Source organism: Carica papaya, chromosome 3 (assembly GCF_054855325.1).
Source record: "Carica papaya isolate Zhongbai chromosome 3, ASM5485532v1, whole genome shotgun sequence".
Lineage (NCBI taxonomy): Eukaryota > Viridiplantae > Streptophyta > Magnoliopsida > Brassicales > Caricaceae > Carica > Carica papaya.
Genome location: NC_142311.1, coordinates 5,626,960 through 5,650,909, shown reverse-complemented (window position 1 = coordinate 5,650,909; position 23,950 = coordinate 5,626,960). Strand labels below are relative to the sequence as shown.

The window sequence follows — 23,950 nt, the reverse complement described above, 5'->3', positions numbered from 1 at the left end:
TTTTTCTCATGTACTTTTTTTAATCCTTACAAAATTTAAATTTACTTCGATGCTAATGGGCACATATGGTTGTTTTGCTTTATAGGATTAATTAAGTTGGAGAATTATTCTAAAAGTTAAAAGGATAATTACAGTCGTAGATTCTCTATAACTAAAGCTCAAAAAGTAGTAAAGAAAAGAAAAAAAAAGGAAGGAAAAAGAAATAAAAGAAAGGATTACATGATAGAATTTTTAGGCTAAAATGGGTTGGGTTTGGGTGGATATTTGATAGCATTCTTAAGGATTTTCTTGGCAGCTGCATGAGCAAGATCAATCCCACAAATATCAGCCAACCTGATGAGATAGAGCAGCACATCAGAGAGCTCTTCTCCTAGATGCTCCTTATCCGATTCTTCCCAATTTGGCAATCCTTTCTCCACCTCCCCCTTCCATTGGAATATTTCTGATAGCTCTCCCACTTCACCAACCTACCCTTCACCAATTATATCAAATATTACATATACATGCACCATATACGATTTTGGTTTTGCTGTCCACATAATATGTATGCATATGTATATGTATATGCACTACAGTAAAGATTTTTATTATTTCGAGTTATTGTTATTGATATTCTTTGTTCAAGTAAATTGTGATTCAAATTATTTATTTTACAAATAAAATATCATATTATCTGAATTATGTATTATTAAATTACTACAACTAAATATTAGAGTATTTAAGAATTTAATTTGTATATAAAAATAATTTTCAAGTGGTAGAACTCAAAGATTAGTTGAGCTAGATAAGAATTTTTAAAATACCCATATGCAAAAATGCTCTTGCAATAATATAATCCAAAGAAAATGCATGCCAATATGGCTTGATTGCCCTTACTATTAGCAAAAGAAAATGCTTTTGTACTAAAGCTTGTGATACTAATAAAGATCTTTTCTCCATGTTGAAAAACATACACCCATTAACCAGTGACTGTGTAAACCATTGCTATATATACAACATATTTATTTATAAGTAGTAGTGTTATACTTATATTAGTATTATAAGAGTGCAAAGGATTAGTGTTATACAATAACAAGATAACAAAATTTATATTTTATAGTTAGTTGTCTCTTTTTAAGAGTATCAAATTATGGTAATATTATATCACAAATTTAATTGCAATGTATGAAAGTACAATCTTGCTAATTAATCAACTTTTATCTTTATATTATGCTAGTTATATGATATATATATACATAAGAATTTGTTGTTTTGTATATTAGGTGGGTATTACAAACAAATTATTATTAATTTGAGAAATATTATTATTCGTTGCCAATCAAATCGACTTAAATTTTTAATTTTTATTTGAAAAGAAAATATGGGTATTTTTATACCCTTCATTGTTGTTGTTTAAAAGAAAAGAAAAGAAAAGTATATAAATATATATGTATGTATGTGTGTTAGATTTAGGATTAATAATGAGTGAGAAGAGAAGATGATGAATGAAATGAAATGAATTACCATGGCAAGGAGGAGATTCCTAGGACTATGATACTTGTCCCAATCTCTAGCCTTAGCAAACTCCTCAAGCTGCTGGGAAAGATCCTTAAGACTGATATTGTCAGTAAAAGCTGTTTCTGATACAGTTTCTTCTACTTCCCCCATTATCCTGCAACTGCAAAATTTATCTTTTGGGTTTTTTTATAAAAGCCAAAAGCAAGAAGAGAGAGCCTTTTTTTTTTTTTTTTTTTTTTTAGATTTAAATGGAAGAAAAGAAAACAGGTGTTTGTTCTAAAAATCATGTGTACAACTTTACGTGCAAATATGGAGATTCTCTGAAGCCTACACCATGCAAAATGGCCAACTCCACCCACCATGCAAAAATATTCCATTTTTTATTGCACCTATAAATATTAGTGTTGAACAAAAGTATAAAGTTGTGAAAAAATAGGATTAAAATGAAAGTATAGAATCACATTTTAAAATTATAAAATGTGATTTTTACTAGGTTTTTATCTTTATATTATGTCTGCCACTAAAGATTCCAATTGTATTCATTAGGTGTTCACAATTAATGGTGAAGGTTTCTGCAACAATATATATATATATATTTTAATATTTGTATGATTGTGCATAATTGGCTTTTGATCATTAGAACATAAGAGGTGCTAAATGTATCCTAATTCATATTTAAGCAGCTGGGTTTGTAATAATTTTATTATTATTTATATATAGAACCCAAATTAATTAATTATAATAACAATATTTATATTGAATCGCAAAAACAAAATAATTTAATTCACATAAATTTTTTTTAGAATAATTCAATGTATTAGAAATTTCTAAGATAATTGTTTGATATTATTCAAATAATTTTCACCGTTAACTGTTTTTTGTCATGCAATTTTTATCATTTTTGTACCTGTTATCAATTTTATATATAACAAATTTTAGTAAAAATTATAGAAATTTTTTAATTTAAATTATATTCTTCACTTCATTTAAAAAATTTAAAATATTTTTACTAAACTTTATTTTTTGATAACTTCTAGTAACAAGCACAGCCTTGTAAACGAAACCCAAAAACCATAATCTTTCAGAGAGCCCAACCCAATTACTAAGAGAAAACCCTAGATCCGACGGCCCAAAATCACTATAAAAACTTCATAAAACCCTAATTCTCATCTTCAACTCCTCTTCATTTTTCCCTTGCGGCATTCTGCCTGTGTTCTCTCACAAGCACACACGCACCAACAAAAATGGTCAGTATGCAACTCACTCGGTATCTCTCTACAACTGCATTGTTCTCCTTGCAGTTTGCATATCTCATATATCTGACTTTTTCTGTTTTGATTATTTGTAGCCTTTCAAGAGGTACGTTGAGATCGGGAGAGTTGCTCTTGTAAACTACGGCAAAGACTATGGCAGGCTCGTCGTTATCGTCGATGTCATCGACCAGAACAGAGTATGATATTATCTGCTCGTGTGATCTTTTTCTTTTAAGCTCTAGTGATTGAAGTACCATGAATCTTTTGGGCCCTTTAGATTTGAGGAAAGATTAATTTAATTAAGGTCGATAATGGCGATTTAAAGGAAATTCGGTTTTTGATCTATTTTAGTTTTTTGGTTATGTCCTGGGTATTGTATTAAAAGGCTGTTTCGAGGCTAGATCATAGAGAAAGACTGGTATTAGGTACAGTTCGGAGCAGATAATATTGCTTGGTTTTTCTAATATTTTCTTATGGACAAAACACAGCATAGCAGTTGGGGACATGAGTTCTTTGCTGCCATTGAAAACTATTTCCTGCTTGTTTCATTTTTTTTGTTGGTCTTTTACCGGTGAGAAGTACTTGAATAATTTTTTTAATCTTAACATATTTTCATTTTGTTAGCTCCTTTGAGAGAACACCAGATGTTAACTTGATAGGCATTAAGATTTTTTAAGAGAATTCAGTAGTTATTATTATAGAATTATGTATCCGTAGAAAGTTTTTAGGTTTGTTATTTGTGCAATTAAGTATGTAGTTCTAGTAGGAGTTTGTTCGGTTAATAAACACTTTCTCTAGAATAAGTTCTTTTAAACAAGAATGCTTTTTTGGAAGATTTGTCTAAATATTTCTGTTAGAATGAAATGTCCTTTAGTACTTCAAGTGTTTGTAAATTGATGTCGGGTGTCTGTTTTTGTGGGAGGACACAAATGCAACTTTTTTGAATGTTCCAATATACATCCAACTAAGAACACTTGCAAATGTTAACTGAGCATGTGTTAATGTGGTCTTTTGGCCTTCTGACAGGCTCTTGTTGATGCCCCTGATATGGTGAGAAGCCAAATGAATTTCAAGAGACTTTCATTGACTGACATCAAGATTGATATAAACCGTGTTCCTAGAAAGAAGCAACTTATCGAAGCAATGGATAAGGCTGGTAGGACACTCGATCCTGTGAAAATATGACCATATTATTTTTCTTATGTGGGGCTTCAATGAAATTTGATCTGTAACATTTCTTCAATCCCCAGATGTCAAGAACAAGTGGGAGAAAAGCTCATGGGGTAGAAAGTTGATTGTTCAGAAGAAAAGGGCATCTCTAAATGACTTCGACAGGTTCAAGGTTATGTTGGCCAAGATCAAGGTTAGTTGTGATGCCACCTAATGATTGATTACTTATATTGATTATAAAATTTTTAATTTGTGGTTTGTCTGCTTGCTTGTTGCCTTGGCTTTCTGAGTTTATGTATCAGAAAGTGAAAAGTCATTTGCTTTTGATGTTTGAGATATTTGAAGTAAACCAAGTCTTCAAATATGTTTGTGCAGAGAGGTGGATTGATCAGGCAAGAACTTGCTAAGCTGAAGAAAGAGAATGCATCTTAAGTGCAAGTTGCCTATGGAGTTTGCCAGTTTTGTTATCAAAATTCTGGAAGTTCTTTTTGATTGTTTCATGTCTTTTATTTTGTCAGCTCAGATTAAAAACTTATAATTTGTATCCCAGTATCTTTAGCAAGTTTTATCAATTTTACAAGGATTTATCTTAGAGAGGACCTGAAGTGTGACTTATGTGCTGGTTTGCTTGTTTGCTACTTAGTGCTGGTAGCCATCATCTGCGCAATTAAGATTGTTGGGTTAATTTTTACGAAAGGAGAATGTTACGGGAAGAACTCTAATTGGTTTGACCCTGAAAGGAAGCGAAATGAGCATTTTACCAATTTAGAGGAAATACTGGCTTTATGATTTTGCATCCTCATTGTGTTGGTGTTTGCAGACGTGGATAAACTGAATGAATGTTATGAAAATATTGCTTCCATTTCAAACTAAATGCAAAACTGAAAACTTTGTTAGTCACTGAAAGGTTAATCTAGGTGTTTGGTGGTAGTCAGCACTGAGGGTGGGACTGGATTTTCTCTGGTCCAAGTGCTTCGGCTTTGGTAGCTTCCTCCAGGTCCTTCAGCAGGGACTTATACAGTATCTCTTGAGTTTTGAGTTTTCAGAGTAAGGTGTATGTTCCATCTTCAAACAAAATAACTTGTAAATATTGCATTTTTCCAGTCGGTGCAACATTCCAATTCTAGGAGAGAGTAAAACCAGAGAGAACTAGAGAAAGAAATCGAAAGAATGAGAAGGGAGAGAGAGGAATTTGCTTCAGTGAATAACATTGTTTCCTCAGTGAATTTCCTCCAAACATTTGACCAATTACTTGTACCAAATCTTTGATTAGTTTGGTGGAAGAGTAAGTAAATAAATTAAAGTCATCATTTTCATTCTCTCAGTTGAATCAGGTGCAAGTCCAATATTGGCACCTCAGAACTAAACTTTCACACTTTTCTCTAGAGTCATTAACAACAAGTATGCGTATATCCCAATTCATTATAAAATATCTCTTTTTTTTTTTTAATAAAAATTTGAAATAATTTGTGTCATTAAATGGTAAAAGTTACGCCGGTATTATTACAACTTAATTAGGTAGTTGCGTTTGAGGCATGCACGAAACCGAACATCAAGAGCATGCTCCACACCCAGTTTCAAGCATTTAACCCAAGAAGGTCAACATAAATTGATTCATCTTCCTCACCGGATATTTTCACAATATTACCAAACAACCCCTTGAAGCAATAATTAGATTAACTAACTACACTGCAAGTGCTTAATTTAACATTTTTAATTTGTTAGACACCGATGTAATTGAATTACTCTGGTGGGTCTGTAATTTTCTTCAGCTTTGACTTTAAAATTCTGACATACAACAGTATTGGGTATATCTATCTACCCACTGATCGCCCTTTCTTTTTTTAAATTTCTCAAGATTTCTGAGTTAAAAAGAGAAGACAGAAAGTAGAAACAGCCGGTTACGTGTTTATTTTTGCTCAACTGATCTAATTAAAGCCAATAAATTTTTTCATTATTTAATACATCAGACCTAAAAATGAGCAATCCAAATACATTTAGACTTTGTTTTCTCTACAAACATCTCTCCCGAACCAAACCAAATCACTCCTCTTCTCTTCTCACATATACTAATATTTCATTTTTAAAGCTTCTATCGTTTCATTGATTTATCTTTACGCAGAAATCCATATTCATTTGCAGGGGGGATAAACATGAGACTTAAAGATCTCTATATCAAGCTCAAGGTAAGACTTCAACAGTATCTATTCTTTTTTCTCCCCTCCTACAGAAATTAATTATATCACTACATATATATCATCATGCTGTTCTTGGCAATCATGTAAGATTTAGAATCATTACAACTCTTAAGCTTCTTCACTCCTCTATTCACTTATCCCTCTGGTCTTGCTACTTCTATCATTAGAATTGAAAAAAAGCATCAGAGAGAAGATGATTCTTGTGGATGAAAATATGCATTTATGGCTTCTCATGGTCATGGGTCCACAAATTATAACCGTCAGAAAAACGCATATTGGGTCCACAAGAAAATCATACACAAAACAAAAAAAAAAAAAAAAAAAAAACTGACACTCAATCAAGCAGAATCGAGTTGTCTCTAGCATTTTCTTCACTGTGTTGACTATTTTGTTTCCTAAACCGTACAGGTGTTTCGGCTGAAAAGGTTGCTGGTAAGAGATGGAGGGAGAAAGAAGAGAAAGGTTAAGGTTGGGAAGGCGTCATGGATGATGCCCGTCTCTCATGGGTATCATGTTGTCGAGGATCAACCATTTAGAAATGGTTCAGACGAGTCAGATTCTGACTCAGTTGTAGTGCAGAGAGAACAGATTGAGGAGCTTGAGTTGTGGTTTTTTGGAGTTTTTGATGCCCGAATTGGAGACGTTGTTACCAAGTATATGCAGTCTCATCTCTTTGATAAGAAGCCAAAACAGGTAAAATAAATTCATTTTTGGCATTTACTTGCACTAAACGAAAACAAAAATAAGTATGCTAATTAAATTTTGTTGCCATAATCTTATCATAAATTTGAAATGAACCAATTGTATGGTTAACCAAATGTCATATTAATGATAACTACAATGTTGAATTGCAGTCTCACATTAGGAGAAAGAGCAAAGAGGCAATGAGAAAGGCATACCTATGGGCAAGGGCAAAGATGAGAGAGGCACAGGAAGCAGATGCAGATGAGACATGGCGAGTGGGTTCGGCTTCTGTCATGGTGATTAATGGAGAAAAGCTTGTGATAGCTAACATGGGTGACTACAGAGCTGTTGTTTGTAGAGACGGTGTGGCTCATCAGATTAATAGCAACCACCAGCACCCAGCAGCCAAAAGACATTGGTCTCGCAGATATTTCTCAGGTATTTATAATGTCTTCAACTGCACCAAATACATGAAGGACAAAATCAATAATCTAATTTAACTAGGAACTGAATGAGAATAGACCCTAACAAGACCTCCTCAACATATGAAATCGAGCTACTCTAATCAAGATTCTGCGGATGATCATAAATCTTTTGGTGCTATTTTGAGTTAGATATTATTGAAAATTACTTCTTTGGAACTTATCAAATGTGTATTGGACATACTAGAATAAAAATAATTGTATCAAAGATGTATGATCTGATATATGGAGGTCTTGATGTGGCTAAGTAGGCATGTTAGCTTGCCAGAGGGGGAACACAGCAGAGTCAGGACAATGTAAAGGATCGGAGCTGGCTGTTGGTGCTGAGAAGATAGATTCTGACACTGAATTTGTTATAATAGCAAGCAATGGCATATGGGAGGTATTAGAATTACTATAAGCTACGTGGGCGTGTTAAAAAATTTTATTTTTTCAAACAATTACTTGTTTGCAGGTGATGAAAAATCAAGAAGCTATGAGTCTGATTAGGCACATAGAGGATCCCCAAGTAGCAGCTGGATGTTTGGCAAAGGAGGCTCTGAGCAGAATGAGTAAAAGCAGTATTTCTTGTGTAGTGATTCGTTTTGGTTAATGTTTTAACCATCCTTTTCACCAAAATATTCTACATTCGAGAGGTGGTAAGAGTTTTTTCTACGAATCACAATCATATTTTAAACTGGATGATTGATGATACAATTTGGAGGACTAATGCAAATAGCAGAAACTGCAGTAAATTTTAGCTAATATTTTCTGATTCTTTTAATTAGAATCTCCACTCGCAGATACATTTTGACTACTATCATGCAATTTATTTTTTAAAATCTGTAATGAAAAAAAGTATAATGAGTTCATCATTCAGTAAATAATAAAAAACTCAAATTAGTCGGATCAAATGTGTACAAATAATTATAGCAAAATAGATTAAATATAAAGTAAAAAAAAAAAAAACATAATAGTAAAATAATTTCAAAACTTTTTCAATTTGACTTTTAAGATAGTTGAAAAAATTTAAATTAAAGTCTCACAATTTTTAACAATTACAATTGTGTATTATATTTTTGTGACACAGTTCCAAAACTATATTTAATTCTTGAAGTATAAGTTATACATATATTACTGTATCAGAAACCTAATATTATAATTAATTCTTATGGTTTAACTTTAAAAGAAACATATTTCTAATAAATTTTAATGTTTACAATACAGTTACAAATATGTTCATATTCTTTATTAAAAGCAAATGATTTTATCAAATGCCTTAAATTTTTGAATTTGTCAAAAGACAAATTTGATCCAAATTTACAGTTAAAATAATAATACATGTTTCCAAAAAATGTATATAATTAATAAGTAACTTCAAAGCTAGCTAATAAGCAATCAGATAATTTAATAGAACTTATAATAACTTTAATATATTATAAAATACTAAAATATATAAAAAAACTACTGTAACGTTAAATCCAAATATTTTTCATAAAATGTTATATCCATTTAAGTTTTCCTAGCAGGTATCAAGACTAGTGCTTTACACTTTATGAACTCCTACTTTGGGGTTCCCTATGCGTCACCAAACATTGCATCGTGTGTTTGTATTTGCAGCAACACGATACAGATTTCTTGTTTCCATTAGTATGGTTTCTGTTTATCTTCTCTCACCTTTGACATTTTTCATTCTTTCTCCAATTCTCTTATCCTGCTAATAGAAAATTGCAACTATGTCCTCATATATGCCAACTAAAAATAGACTAAAAATGTCAAATGCATCATCTTCATATTCATTTATGACTCCTTGTATTCTTATTTCTAATTGAAATTTGAAGGGTACCATCTCGACATTCTACACCAAATTTATCAGATCATGTTTTTTTTAAAGAGGTTAAACTGGTTTCTAAGTTTCAGAGGCGTGGCTCTACTGACAGCTGAATTACCCAGATCATTTAATGTCAAAAACAAAATCAAGTATTGACGAGTAATTTGATCAAATCAAACAGTAAGGATATAGCTAATTTCCTCTGTTTTTTTTTTTTTTTGTGGCCAACGTACTTAATTTAATTATACCAGAGCAAATTTTCTGGCACTGGTACATGAATTTCCCAAACAGTAATGTCACAGAAAAATGATTTATGAATTTACAGAGCCCAACTTTGATTTCACAAGGATATCATGCAATTAACTTTTCGAGTGATGGATGACACAAGGGTAAAACAAAAAATCTCTGTTTCCTCAACAGCTACAAAAGTAGAAGAATGCAGACTTGCTGATAATTCCATCTTTTAATTTAAAATCCCTGACATTTTCATTTGTCAGGTTGCCAACTTCTTTTCACCATTTTTGCTTCTGAAGGGTGACAACAAGGAAAAGTTGCGAGAAGCTGCAACCAAGTTATAAAATAAACATGAATCCTTGATATTCTGTTTTAAGATTCATATTAATGATAAATAAGTAGTAATGCATTTATGAACAATAGGGAGAAAAACAGTTGGCTTCAGTAGCATGCAAAAGCATCACTTACTCTTTTGTGGAGTGGCAGTAGCGGGAGCTTCATCTTGAGAGATTAGGTTCTTCAGTGTATTAACTAGATGACAGTCATAAGATATCTATGGTTAGCTTGCAGAACAGAAAAGGTGATTTGTGTTTAAAGAACTAGTTAAGCTTTCTCTGACTTATCTTACTGTATATCATACTTTTATGTTGAATTTAATTTTAAATAAAAATGAAAATACATTACACAATCTAGATAATTTCTTATGCAAACTATTTGACACATCAGTCATAAGGGCCAACTAGAATCATGCCTATGATGCCCTATGCACCTAGTATGCAGAGGATGGAGTAGAATGCAGTTACCTTCACTTGATGCAGCAGTGGTCACAACCAATTCATCAGCCTCGGAACCATCTAGGCTAGTGTTATCTGATTCAACACTACGTTCACCTGTAGCAGAGCTATTAGACTTTCGGCCAAATTTCAGTAACCTTCTTAGCCCTTTTGATGAATCCTTTATTTGAGGCTTCAACAACGTTTCTGGAATCTTATCTAGTTTTGAGCTTTTAGAGTCAGATAACAGAGCACTAGGCCCTATGTCCACTGTGTCAGTTTGAGTGCTTGCTGGAGGTGCTCTCCCGTACTCTGAATTTCTAGTACATGACTCTTCTAAGGAAGATACACGAGCATAAGGTGCTTGATATGGTTTTTCATCAACATTTCGAGAAACATTTGGTGATTCCTTTTCCATGTTACCCAAATTTCCTGTTGCAACCTGATAGCAGATTTACATATTAAAAATCAGATAATTCTTGTTTTGCTGCAAAAACAAAACGAGTTTGCTGGCTTAGTTCCTTTAAAGCAGCTGTAGCCCTTGTCCCTTATCATTTTTTTTTTTGAAATAAGCCCTTGTCCCTTATCACTTTGAAAAATAGATCATTGAACTAATTTGAGACAGACCCCATCAACTAAGAGGGCAAGGGATTAGAAAGCCCTTAACTGCTCAAACAAAGTTCCATGAACTCTTAAAAGAAGGATTCTTGACAAGTCATAAAGCCTGATGTAGATCAATGGCAAAAGTTGACCAACAAATCAGAAAATAGAACCTAATGACCATTATCTTGAACCTCATAGAAAATTATGAATTGGTTCAGACATTTTTACCGCTATAATTTGTAAATCCCAACCATTATGCATATTCTCACAGATTATTAAATGCAACATACCAGGTGTATGACAACAAAACTTTAATTGTTGAAGAAACAATTTGCAAAAGGGAAATTCAAGCCATTTCAAATCCTTACCAATGCTCTATCATAAGCATTTTGCTGCCTTTGCAAACTGGGTTTAGTGAGTTCTTTATCAGCAACTTCCATGTTTTGTGGTGAAACTGATGCATGAATATTAGGATAATCTGACACCATCTTTGATTTCTCACCTATTTTATGATTATCATAGTGTTCTTTTTCTCTTCCAATATTTTCAGCTGATGCCTGTAGAGTAGGAATTATGATCTTCTCACGTTCAAGCATCACAACTGTCTTCTCAACCACGGTATTGTCATCACAAACATTGTCATAAAACATATCCTTGTCTTTTTTTGGTTTAATTTCAGGTGCTGAAGACTCACTACCGTTCACCTTCTGCACAATTTCTTTTGCGGTCAATTTCTCAGAGGCAATGACAGGACTTTTCAAGGTCTTGATTTTCAACTCTGGAAGTGATGCACCCTTGCTTTTATCATGGTTGACAATAGCAGATATTTTCTTGCTCTCAGGTTCATCAGTTTTTTTGGGCTTTGATTTAGGCCCAGTACTCCGGGCCTTCACTACAGCAACCTGTGTGCTACTAGTCATTTTAGGTTCTGACAATCTTCTTATTCGTGATATGGATGTCTTCTTATCAGACATTTCGCTGCTCTCCTTTCTGCGTTCTGATAATGATGATACTGATCGGCTTAACCTATTTCCAGCAGAGTGGCTTCCAGTGTTTAATTTTCCAGGTTTGGAAGGTTTCTGAGAATCACTTGACCACAAAGAAGCATTTCTTATAGGGAACCTTCGTAATGATGATGATGATTGGGGCTCTGTATCACTAAATTTTGACCCTTTGTTAAAGCTAGGGGAAACTTTTGCCACTACTTGTTTCCTAAGTTGCTGTGAAGGCAATGGTGACTGAGCAGTGATTGAACTGCCTCGAGCAGCAATTCTCTTTTGCCTTGCTGCCTTCAAAGCTTCAATTCGTCTTATCTCCTCATTTTCCTAAAAAGAAAAAATAAACAAATTATGCTCAACCATAAACATCAATGTGTCCAGTAACTGAGATGATTAAAGAAACATAGTCATGTTTATGATATTTTTTTTTGAGATTATGTTTACAAAATATAATAATCATAATGAATCCAGCAAACATATTTGCATCTACTAACCAAGATTGCTGATTAGTTATGCTAGATTTGTTCTAAAATTTTTCAAGGGGATTGTTCAAACAATGAAGAAAATCACCTTCTCTTTCTTCATTTTCTGGAGGTCAGCTTTGAAGTTTCTTAGCCTCTCGGCACGTGCCTTTGCTTCATCCAAAGGACTTGACTTCGAAGGTCTGACTTTTCTTATTGGCCCTACTACTTTCTTCTTGTCTGAGGCATCTGATTTTTTTGACCCGCGTCTGATGTCAGTCACCATTTCTTTATTTTTCTTACTTAGAGAAGCACCATCACTAGCATGAGCCTGCATTTCAAAATCTAAAGCAGGGTCGTAACCAATTGATCTCTTCTCGGTTCCACGCTCAGGCATCAAGCTGAGGTCGTCTGGTTCATATTTGAGCTGGCTTTTGACCCTGTTAGATATGTTCTCATCCTTCTGTCGTGATGGGAATTCAGAATCCATATCAACAGCATTTCGATCATTTGTTCCAACTTCTTCCAGAGAAACTGATCTTAGTGAAATGATGTAGGAATCATCATCCATATTCTGTGGTAACCTCTTATCCAAGCCACTGTTTGCATATTCAAATCCATTCATGGGAAGTGGACCTTGTGGATTTGGGTGACCTGATTGGTTTTCTCTTCTGTGAAGAACAAAATCATCAGTTCCAGACCTCCTATATGCAACCCTTCTGCCATCTATTTCTGTAGACCGTACATCCACAAATGCTCTACTATCACCTGAAACTGTTCTAGAAATCAATGATTCATCATTAGAATTCTTAAGCATGCGAGTCATGCTTCCACTAATATGTTGCACATCACTATTAGTTCCTTCTTGATATTGATTCATATCACGTCCATCATATGCCAAAGGATCATCACCCACTCCATTTTGTCTCCTTTTCGCTCTAATCTCCTCCTCCATGGCAAACATTCCTTGGCTGCCAGCACTTTCCTCTTTATCAGCATCTCTCAGTAAATAACTTTGAAATGCTTGCCAATGACCACCATTCATCTCTGTTCCCTCAGATGTTCCCTCCTTATCAAATGAACTCCGTAAATCCATGGATTCTTTTGTACTCTCCTTCCCCTTTAAATATCTCAGAGATTTCTTATACTTCATCTTTTGGGAAGTTCCCAAATCATTGTCATCACCATCATCCTCATCAGAAGCAGAGCCAGATGCTGATTGAGACTCACTACCTGAAGACATTGACTTCTTTGAAGTGACGTAATTGATGTTGCGAATGACAACCATACCTGATTGTTTCTTACCCGATCTGCTACTCTTCTTCCGACGTTCTTGACTTTGCGAAGCTTCCATATCCACCTCCATGTCCTCTTGAGATCTTGATTTCTCCATCTCCCAGTTTTCTGATTCAGAATCCTTATTGTCCATTGACTGCCTTTTCTGTCTCAGTCTTTGACCAGCACTGGCAGGATTCTCCCCAGCTGTATATGGTGACTGGAAAAATGGGCCATTTCCTGGATAGTTGGGATAGTACGGCATGCCCTGCACGGCATATCCTTGAAAGACTGGCAAGGCACCGGGAGGAGAATGAATAGGCCAGGGCGGGAATATAGTCTGTGGAAACTGCCCTTGAGAGTATTCCTGACCACCAATTGATCGATGATCCATTGTAGGCTTCTCATCTGGAGCATAAGCGAAGAGTTTTTTCAAAGATCTTAAAGGATGCATCAATTACATCAAAGCATGCAAGAATATTCCACCTTCAGTAATAATTGAGGTATTTATGCTCTCATTAGATTTTTTTTTCCACAGTTTACACCAGCATTGCAGTTTAATTTGTTTCCTAGTGCTATGTCAACATTTAATGTGGGCCAATTTTATTTCCTTATCACAAAAACTATTGCTGAAAGCCCTTTGTAACAACTCACACTCGTATGGTAAATCCAATCATTAAAAAGAACTATGAAACGCAACCTTTGCATGCAGAGTCAAAAAGGTATAGGTGTTTTGAAATTTAATGGGGAAACTTCAGAAGTAAGGGTTTATTCTAAGAGACTGCTACAAAGTAATTGAATTACCAACTATCCCAAGCGTTAAGCAGAAAAGTTCACGACAGTTTAACTATATCTTTATTTCAGAAGAAAAAAAACAACTTAACTATATTTTAATATCTCCCCATGTGCAAATGGGACACCAACCAACCAAGGAGCTTTGCACAAAAGGGCTGTAAGCAAGAATTAGGTAAACAATACAGGAAAGAGGAGGATTCCATGGTTGAACTCCTCTTGTTCTCATACCATGTAAAACAGTTGAGAAATGGCCCAACTAGACTATTCATATTGTAACAATTTTAACGGGAACAACCACAACCCTATAAGATAAGCAGGACAATAAATTATTTCCACTTGATCCTATCATGCAATTAAGGGAAAGGGATACCGATAAGTGTCTATACTCCACTCTATCCAAGTGCCAAGTGCCATAAAACAGAAGGTTTATACCATGTCCATGGATAAACAAAAACCATGAACGTACAGATATAAATTCACAAGGATAATATCAAAAGATAAGAACTGATGGCATATGTTTATATTCTGTTAGTTTGTCGCAATTTCCAGATTTTATTTTTAGGAGGTCCACCAAAAGTTTCCCTTGTATATCTCTTGTATAAATACAAATCACAAATGAAATCAATACTCAGTAAGTGAATTTATTCTGAAAATTTACAAGAACCACGTTGCTACCTCCTTTTTCCAAAGAAATAAAAAGTGATGAAAGTACACAAAGGAGCCCAACCAAGAGAAGCCCATACCCAAACATGCAAAGACACATGTATTGAAATAGTAAGACATAAATCTCCAATTGTATTGTATTTCTCTATTGTGTGCTTATATTTACTTATGTAGTCTGTTCCTTGACAGAAACTCTCCATACAAGGGCTATATAATATACATAAATATATGTGCATATACATAGAACATTATTATAAATCACAAATCTCATCTAAGATTTTATTTACGAGTTGCACATGGTACAGAGCTGACTGAAGGCAAGTCTTAGGACACCTGACTCTGAACTACTGCTATTACTAATACATACATATATATAGTGGATCAATAATAAATCTTGCCTGACACAATTTATTTATAAATCGTACACTGAGTAAAATGCACACATACTCACAACACAACATGAAAATTACCATAAAGCTATTCGTTCATCTGAAGAAGCAGAAGGCAGTCAATGACTTTTGGGAAGCAGAAGGCAGTCAATGACTTTTGGGAAGCAGAATGTAAGATTAACTTCATACCTGAATTTGTGTCAATACTTGGTTTCCATTGTTTTTGAACTCTCGGGCCATACTCCCTGGTAGATTTCTCTCTTCTATATCCTTCTAAGACACTTGACTCTGAAGTAGTGCTATTACTATATATATGGTGGATCAATAATAAATCTCGCCTGACACAACTTGTTTATAAATTGTACAATGAGTACAGTGCACATGTACACACGACACAACATGAAAATTACCATAGAGCAAGTCCCTCATCTGAAGAAATAGAAGGTGATCAATGACTTCAGGAAAGAAGAATATAACATTAACCTCATACCTGAACTTGTGTCAACACTCGGTTTTCCATTGTTTTGTGAACTCTCAGGCCACATTTCCCTGGTAGATATTGCTTCAGCTGCCTCAATTTCAAGCCATTGGCCAGTTTCATGCTTCTTTCTCCACAAGTCTTTAAATCTTAGACAAGCATCCCTGGGACATGGACATTATAAATGTCAATAAATGATTTCCAAACACAAATTACTTTGCCATGAGTTACTAGTGAAAAATGATTATGTCCTATCATTCGGAAAGATTCTCTTTCTCCCCAGCTATGCCCTTATAATATAAAATCAACTCAACCCAATAAGTTTCAGCAATATCCCAGCAGCAGCATGCCTCCATGTCAAATTTTCCTTCCACCCACTAACTTCATTATAAAGAAAAACTGCTTTTAGGAGTATAGATTTTTTACTCAGTGTGGTGTAGACATCCACATTGCAGTAGACAACAAAAAGGAAAGGGTATAACAAATTTTAAACAAGACCAAGTCCCATAACCAGAGTGTAAAAAAATCTGCATTGAACAAAAGACAGCCAATTGGAATTCGTAAATAATAGACCATCTGAAGAAAATTATTTAACTTTCAGTTAAGACAATTAACATTTTAACGAACGAGAAAAGAAAAGATAGAAGTTAAGTATATTTTAGAATGAAGGTTTCTTGAACAATTTTACATCAAAATTTTCGAAATCGTTTCACTTAGTGAGTCTTGTTTCCAATAACAATGAGTAACTTTACAAGAGAATGTAACGAACTTGAAGATGTTCACATTGGACCTTCTCGTGAACAAAATGAATGTTCAATTCAACATGTTTACGACAGCCATGTTGGATTCAATTTGAAGCCATGTACGTGGCAGTTCCATTCATACTATAATATAGGTATAGATTTCAATAGGAACCTGAAGCTCACAAAGCAAGTTAGGAATCCAAGTCATGTCAGTTACATAGAAGCAACAGCATGATACTCTGCCTCTCCACTTGAACATGAGTGCAATGCTTCTTCTCACTCCAAAAGACCAAGATCAAGCTAAGAAAAAAGCAGTAGCCAGTTGTAGAACAAAGAATGTCTGGGAACTGTCCAAGTCGGCATCAAAATATCCATGAGCAGTTGTGGAGAATTGAAAAACAATTATAGTCCATGGTTACGTGTGCCAAGAACATAGCGGAGAATTCATTTAACTGCTTGAATATTATCTTCTCTTGGATTATGCAAATGATAGCATACTTGATTGACAACAAAACAAAGCTCCAAGCGAGTGAAAGTGAGATACCATAAGGCCACTACCAGGCAACGTACACTGGACGATCTTGAAGAGGAGGAATGGAACCTTACGGGAGCTGACCCCTGAGTTGACAAGGTGAAAAAATGACCTTGCATGTTGCAAGATGACTTCATTTGAGAAGATCATTCGCATACTTGGGTGGTCCAATTCCTCTTTTCTTATAAGTGACTTTGATACCCAAGAAATAATGCAAGGTAGCAAAGTCACCCACAGCAAATTCAGGATGCTCAAGATCTTTGAAATTGCGCGGATGGTGCATATACACATCCTTTAGATTCTTTTTAAAAATTGTAGTATTAACCAAAACCAAGGGAGTGCAATCTATATATAAAAACATTTATAAATCTGCAAAAATATCAATCAGGTCCTCTAAGTCCTCACAAGTGTAAATAGGATGAAACTGAGTAAAAAGCCTTAGGATCTAGAAACAAGTATTATTAAGTCTAAAAAAGATAATTCTACACCTCAAAAGCTCTTCTTTTTCTTTCTGCCCATATAATATAAGGAATAATGTCTAAATATTTATCATAGCATCTATGCACATGGATGCCTCTCGAAGCTCATATCTTTCTCTTTGTCTGAGCCCACCACAACTCACTTCATCCCAGTAGACTATAAGACAAAGACAAAAGCTGATAGGAAGTAAAGGGCATCATTTTGGAAGATCTTTGACAATCTCTGCAGCTCTCTTGCACAAATAGCATTCACTCACACTGAACATCCCACTTTTAATCAGAATAATTGTCTATAATTAAGATACAAACCCTTGCCACTTCCCAGGCAAAGGAATACACTTCTTGTGATGCGCTCAACTTCCAAAATCAGATTCCATGAGAAGTCTTCACTAGTTTCCACTCATCAAATGAGAATAATATGATTTCACCAAGAAAAGAAATCTCTCTCGAATTAATCTTCCAAAGTGGCTTGTGCAAGGCTATAGAAAGGCTCCCACATTCTGATAGACACTGAGTTAAATTTAGATATTTATTTATCTCCCGCCATTGAGTTTACTTCTCAGGTCCGCCAGATATCTTCCTTTAGATAGCCATTCAAAACTCTTTTTTGACGCCAAGTTGATGAATACACCACCTAAAGGAAACAGAAAGAGATAAAATGATGAAGATGGAGGCTAGATTGATAGTAAGGCTGTACGTTTCATTATAATGGACTCTTTTATGTTGCTCCTTGTGCCACAAACCAGACTTTAAGGTGTTCAAGAATGCCACAAAATTTAGTTTTAAACCAATACACCTACTTAGATCCGACCATATTAATTCCAGCAGGAGGAACTAATATCTGCATTTTTTTTTCCACGAGAGCACTATACTCATCAGCCATTGCATGCTTCAGGGCAGAATTTTTGTTGGCCTCTGTATAGTTTCTGGTTTCGGAAGGAAGGATCAAAGATTAAGATGATGGTGATAAGGTATAAGATATATGTACAAGAAGACTATGAGTGGTTTTTTTTTTTTGAGGATCTTGTTTCATTGTAGTGATCATCAGGTGAGTAATATTGAAGGGCAAGTGGACTGTAACAGAGACTGAGAAGATAATCCTGGAGTTTGAATTTCAATTTCACATGTTTATTTTCGGATTAGATGCAGGAAAATGAGAGAGATATTCCGTCAAATCATATGATCTTAGCCAAGTTTCATTCAGCAAATCGAAGATGTTGGCTGTTAAGCAAAATCCCATTTTCTTGCCCAAAATTTATATAACCCCTTTCTCATTATTTTCCTCCCCTTTTTCTATAGTTCTCAAATTTGTTTATCACTTAAAAAATCAAAATTATTTGTATGTTAATTTTAATCTGCACCTTCAATTACAGTACCTTAATTTGAAACACCAAAAGTAGTATCTAATGACAGTAAGTATCTCAAGTTGAGATTCTGAGCTGTAACAAAAACAATGTAGCAGTAGAAGCTTATGGCAGTGATTGTTTGAGTAGGAGGAATTTAATTTGACTACGCAGTAGATCCATGAGGCACAACTAAACCACATAAATCAGGAGCTTTGATCTCTGTTCATATCTTGGAAAGATGAGAATTTGCACTTGGTGGTTCATTTAACTGAAATAGATCCCCAGGAATCAATTTTTGTCTTGGTAACCTAGGGGTACTTAATATGGTTCTCCCCCATCCATCCTTTTGCTGAGGCTTATATTAAATTAATGAAGAAGCATCTAACTACTATACTGGTCAATATTTTGTCATATAGTCCATCATATTAAAACTATGGCCTTGGCATAGCATAAGCAGAAAAATGTTAAAAAGGAAACTTGAGGAAAACATCATTGAGATCAAAGTTCTTGTACAAGTGAAAGCTTAAAAGAATTATAAAAGAATAGTAGTACAGCAAATACTCCTTACATTAAACGTGAGGCTCCAAAGCTTTCAGCAAATGACATCAAAGGTGTCATGTGATCAATGTCAAAACCAGCAGCTGCAGCACGTGCAAAGGCCATGCCCTGTTCTTTCTGTAAAACGGTTTTCCGTGTCTCCAGAACTCGCAAGAGTTGAACTCTGAAAACAAACAAATAAATAAATATAATAGATGCTTAACTTTATGGATGTTCATGCAACCACTTTAAATACAGTGGAAGTGGCTCAGCAACGGCAATTTCAAAATAAACTTATCATGAAGAATTGCAACTTTTCCTCTTCTAACTTTTTTAAGCAACAAATATTTAATTTTATGATTTACCACAAATTTATAGGTAATTTATGTATCTCCAACGACCATTTTTTATCATTACTCGAAAAGCAGCTTCTCGAAAATATGATATACATCTTTAGCATGGGTGACTAAGTAAAACCATAATATGAAAAGCCCACCCCCTTAGAGCCTTGTGAATGAACTTTCTTTTTCTTATGAAAATGATATGACTGACAAACATAGATGATCGATAATTATAGATGGACTATAAAAACAATTCTTGACTTCTGGATTGCTTTGGTTGCACAAAAGTGGGCCAGGCTCATGCTTCCCTACTTCATTTGACATGGTTTTCCAGGAAACCAAATGATGGATACATCAGAACATACAAATTAAAAGTGTACAGTAGATACTATTTACATGTTCATAAACAATCTTCAGTAACTTTCTTTTTAAAAGATTGGACATACTTTGAATCTTCCTCTGGCGCGGTGGACCCATTTGCCTCTGGTGCGTGCGAATCAGGCTGCCAGATATTCAGAGAAACCAAATCAAAAGAAAATTTTCAATCGGTATGCATCTTCTGAGGGCCAGCTAGGGATCAGTTACCTTGTAAATGACAATGGCTTTTTCTTCATTAGGATCCAGCAAAGCTTTGCTGCCTATCCAGATGCGTTAGGAACAGATATCAATAACCACCAACGACAAATTTATTGTTTTATTTCTCACAAAGAAATATTTACAGACAAAAGGCTCAGAAGAGAAACAGAAAAAGAAGACCCTCGGGATTTGCCACCATGCAGTGCTGCAGTGTGCAACCCTACTTTCACATGACAGTCACCGCACATTCAATGACAGCAATTATGAACGTTTCTATCTCTTACAATAGAACACTGATTAGGATGCACAAAAAGGTACCTTCAACACTTTCTACAGGCTTGGCTTGATGATTATCTACCTGTCATACAGAGAAAAATGGAATTTATATCTATATGTACAGATTAGAGAACACTCAAAATTTTACTTACAGCAGTTATCCCTATCTCATGGTTGCTTTGAATTGCAATTGCCTCCTCAATCTGTAAGATCTCAGATTCTATTGTGTAAACCCGTTCCAAGACCTCTGGAGTACTTACAAAACGGACGAACCTACAAAAACAGAAAGAGATTAGTCATCAATGACATTGCTGAGGAATAGTCTCCATATTAAAAGGATAAATATATTACCCATAGCTAGAGTTTTGCAATCAAATTTAAAACATAAAGGAAAATTCAAGTGTAAGAACTGAACTGATAGGATTGCAACAACAGTTGACGGAAAAAGTTCTGTAAAGAAATACGTAGGTGGAATCATATCACAGAATGATCATTGATAAAATCAATGGAAATCTTGGAAAGGATGGTGAAAGAATCTTGTTTCACGGCTCTCTCTGATACCCCGTTCTAACTTCTAGATCCTCCAATTAGCCAAAACTCTGTTTCCAAATCCCTTTGCATCCCACTGAATTTCTGTACATTAGAACTCTCTGCCACATTTGTAGGTTTTTACCCAGAACTTACTGCAACTAAAACGGATCACTATGAATCGGCTCCTTGATCATATAGGGGAAAGTCTTGGGAGGTCTCAAATGGCAGAGAAAATTATTGTTCTTCCTCAATATCAACAAGGCTAATTTGATGCATATTTTATATTAAAATATCCCATAAGAATTGAAGGAGTGATAAGAAGGGATAAGTATCCACGATATAAATTATTTCCAATATTGTCTGATATATCAGTTCGTAATTGATTCTTTCTTTTGAAAGAAAATACAACAATGAATTGAATAAAGTAGACTCCCACAGTATTCAATAGAAGCCAATTGCGATGCCCATGCCAAATATGTGAAATATCCTCGTGAAAGAAATGCAAACGAAAACTCAAAATAGAACCTCTGTAAATCAGATGAATAAATTGTAACTATTCTCAATTGAATACAGAAACATGTGCAAGTTTTGAGATAAAACAAAGATACTTAGAAAGAGGAGAAAAAACAAGAATTAAACCTTTCAACTGTTCCCTTTGTGAACCATGTTGCCTCATTACCAGGCTCCAGCTCAAGAATAATTGAATATCCGCCCTTGGCCATCTCATCCTGCGCAGTTTTCAAATGGGCAAGAAATGGACTAAGTAAGCCAGAGGCTATTTTCTCCGTCTTTCCATTGGCAAATATCACCAAATCACACCTGATTACAAAAAGCAAAATCAAAGATTACAAATGAATGTACATTTGACTAAACGTTACAAGTGGAAACAGCATATAAAAACACATACCCATTTAAGAGATTAAGTTAAAACATGCTGATATTTAACTCAATCTATGCCAACCTAATGTCTCAAGTTAGGTGATAAAACTTAAAGTAAAATGTCAACAGAACTCGAGCTTCGTAAAGCAATACCATATAAACATTTGGACACTAATGAAGAATTACCCACTAACAAAAACCCACACTCTAATTGCAACAAAAACACATCAATCATCATTCAACAAAAGCATTAATTTCCTTCAAAAGAGAAAGAAGATTAACCATAACCTATAGTATAAGCAAGTCTCCAACAAGAAAAGTACCAATAGAATAAAAACAAAAGATCTTCCATACTTTTTTTCGAATAACAATTAAACAAACTAATTCGTAACAATCAGAGCTTAAACAAAGTAAATATCCCCATAACTAATAAACTGTATTAGCCACCAATTACATAAAACTTACCTAGTCCGAGTTGGTGTGAGCTGAAACACAGCTGAGTCCAGCCGAGTTGAAGACTTCATCGTTGAGAAAACCCGATGCCTTTCTTTCAAATCAGTTAATCACCCAATGAAAAACAAGCAAAATCGTACTTGCAAGAAAGCGAGAAAAAAAAGCCTCGAAAAGGAATATCTTTCTGCAGACTAGATTGATACTCGTAGAGGGAAAGTAGAGAGAACTCGATCAGTTCTCAGTAAATAAAAAGGTGTTGCAGAAAAACCAGAGCCCCCCAAAAAGAGGAAACGGTTTGGTGAGAAAGGAAAGCTGAGAGAAAAAGTTTAATCTCTGTGAGGAACTGAAAGAGAAAGGATCCAAAGCGGTATAATACCTTGGATACCAGCTGGAGAGTGGAGGGTGAAAGCTCAGAGAATTGTTTGCAAATTTAGACAGAGGCAGATAAGTAAAGCGTGGAGGGGTAAAATAGAGAATTCGCAAAAAGTAGACGAACGACATTTGGAGGTGGTAGCGAGTAAGGACAAATTTTGGTAATGACCGGGAGTCATTTTATCGTTTAATTACCAAAATGACCTTTTATCTTAATACTAAAACGAAATTACCAAAATGACCTTTCTTTTTTCAACGGTAACTTGTTCTTCTGTTTCTTTTTCGTAGGGCATGTGAATAAATGTCTTGTTGACAATGAAGTTATTAGCTAATAAATTATGAGGATTTAATTCAATCGCAATAAAAATCTTGCTTTACATGTTCACCTGCTTAGTATTTACTACTTATATATATATATGTACATATATACACACACACACACACACACGAAATTTAACATAAATATTAGACTCTGTTATCCGTCTATTATTATATATAAAAAGAAACTAAAAATTGCTATATGGTATTTCCTCATTTTTTAGAATAATATTAGATTTTTTGGATAGTTTTAAATATAAACATAAGATTAATGTGATAACGTATGAATAATTATCTATTTAAAATTTTAAATATACAAATAAAATTTATTTTTAAGACAATTATGTACTAAATAATAAATAATTTTAAATGTAAAAACAAAATTAATATGATGACTACAAAAATGTTAAATAATCATATAATTTAATTCTATTTTTTTTTTAAATTTTATCTTACTTTAATTGAAAAACTTTACCTGGGTAGTACTGTTAATATATCTTAAATTAGATTATCTATAAATGCTTAATTAAATTGATAATATTTATAATAATTATTTATTTAAATATTTTAAATGGTATCTAATTTTTAATTGACTTCAAATATTTATTTACAATAAATTATGTATTTGGACTTTAGTTTATTACAATTCTAAGATTATGCACCATATAAGCTCTTGAACTTATATTTATTTTAGAATACACCATTCTTTTAATATAAATCCTCTATAAAAAAAATAAAGTATGATAATAATTTTACATTTTATCAGAAATTAATAAAATTTTTATTTATAAATAGAAGTGTAAC

At 34.1% G+C, this 23,950-nt stretch overlaps 4 protein-coding genes across 4 annotated transcripts; 2 read left to right on the top strand and 2 right to left on the bottom strand.

Moving 5' to 3' along the window:
* Nucleotides 1-69: 69 nt before the first annotated feature.
* On the bottom strand, nt 70-1,716 carry LOC148266632 (uncharacterized). Its single transcript, XM_088214654.1, has 2 exons — nt 1,504-1,716; nt 70-467 (listed from the first exon to the last, which is right to left on the bottom strand). Exons 1-2 carry the CDS (start codon nt 1,645-1,647, stop codon nt 237-239), a joined length of 375 nt encoding a protein of 124 aa, XP_088070780.1. The 5' UTR covers nt 1,648-1,716; the 3' UTR covers nt 70-236.
* Nucleotides 1,717-2,586: 870 nt separating this feature from the next.
* Nucleotides 2,587-4,512, top strand: LOC110824677 (large ribosomal subunit protein eL14z). Its single transcript, XM_022055212.2, has 5 exons — nt 2,587-2,744; nt 2,846-2,947; nt 3,777-3,906; nt 4,001-4,113; nt 4,296-4,512. Exons 1-5 carry the CDS (start codon nt 2,742-2,744, stop codon nt 4,350-4,352), a joined length of 405 nt encoding a protein of 134 aa, XP_021910904.1. The 5' UTR covers nt 2,587-2,741; the 3' UTR covers nt 4,353-4,512.
* A 1,312-nt stretch (nt 4,513-5,824) lies between these two features.
* On the top strand, nt 5,825-8,038 carry LOC110824641 (Protein phosphatase 2C family protein). The gene is made up of 5 exons (XM_022055180.2): nt 5,825-6,106; nt 6,527-6,811; nt 6,973-7,240; nt 7,536-7,666; nt 7,739-8,038. The coding sequence occupies exons 1-5, from the start codon at nt 6,074-6,076 to the stop codon at nt 7,874-7,876; spliced, it is 855 nt and encodes a 284-aa protein (XP_021910872.2). The 5' UTR covers nt 5,825-6,073; the 3' UTR covers nt 7,877-8,038.
* Nucleotides 8,039-9,283: 1,245 nt separating this feature from the next.
* LOC110824620 (COP1-interacting protein-like protein) lies at nt 9,284-22,876 on the bottom strand. The gene is made up of 13 exons (XM_088215252.1): nt 22,469-22,876; nt 21,764-21,943; nt 20,746-20,866; nt 20,636-20,675; nt 20,327-20,379; nt 20,188-20,243; nt 19,432-19,584; nt 15,776-15,927; nt 12,273-13,846; nt 11,073-12,029; nt 10,132-10,543; nt 9,797-9,859; nt 9,284-9,655 (listed from the first exon to the last, which is right to left on the bottom strand). The coding sequence occupies exons 1-13, from the start codon at nt 22,525-22,527 to the stop codon at nt 9,588-9,590; spliced, it is 3,888 nt and encodes a 1,295-aa protein (XP_088071378.1). The 5' UTR covers nt 22,528-22,876; the 3' UTR covers nt 9,284-9,587.
* Between the last annotated feature and the right edge of the window lie 1,074 nt (nt 22,877-23,950).

Bases quoted from the DNA above. Each gene is read 5' to 3' on its own strand.
- LOC148266632 (XM_088214654.1), bottom strand. From the start codon at position 1,647: ATGGGGGAAGTAGAAGAAACTGTATCAGAAACAGCTTTTACTGACAAT. The intron at 468-1,503 runs GTAATTCATTTC...GGTGAAGGGTAG, and splicing joins GGAATCTCCTCCTTGCCATG to GTTGGTGAAGTGGGAGAGCT.
- LOC110824677 (XM_022055212.2), top strand. The intron at 2,948-3,776 runs GTATGATATTAT...GCCTTCTGACAG, and splicing joins ATGTCATCGACCAGAACAGA to GCTCTTGTTGATGCCCCTGA. The intron at 4,114-4,295 runs GTTAGTTGTGAT...ATGTTTGTGCAG, and splicing joins TTATGTTGGCCAAGATCAAG to AGAGGTGGATTGATCAGGCA.
- LOC110824641 (XM_022055180.2), top strand. From the start codon at position 6,074: ATGAGACTTAAAGATCTCTATATCAAGCTCAAG. The intron at 7,241-7,535 runs GTATTTATAATG...GTGGCTAAGTAG, and splicing joins GTCTCGCAGATATTTCTCAG to GCATGTTAGCTTGCCAGAGG. The intron at 7,667-7,738 runs GTATTAGAATTA...ACTTGTTTGCAG, and splicing joins CAAGCAATGGCATATGGGAG to GTGATGAAAAATCAAGAAGC.
- LOC110824620 (XM_088215252.1), bottom strand. From the start codon at position 22,527: ATGAAGTCTTCAACTCGGCTGGACTCAGCTGTGTTTCAGCTCACACCA. The intron at 13,847-15,775 runs GTATGAGGTTAA...CTTATGCTCCAG, and splicing joins GAGTGTTGACACAAGTTCAG to ATGAGAAGCCTACAATGGAT. The intron at 12,030-12,272 runs GTGATTTTCTTC...TTTTCTTTTTAG, and splicing joins AGAAAATGAAGAAAGAGAAG to GAAAATGAGGAGATAAGACG.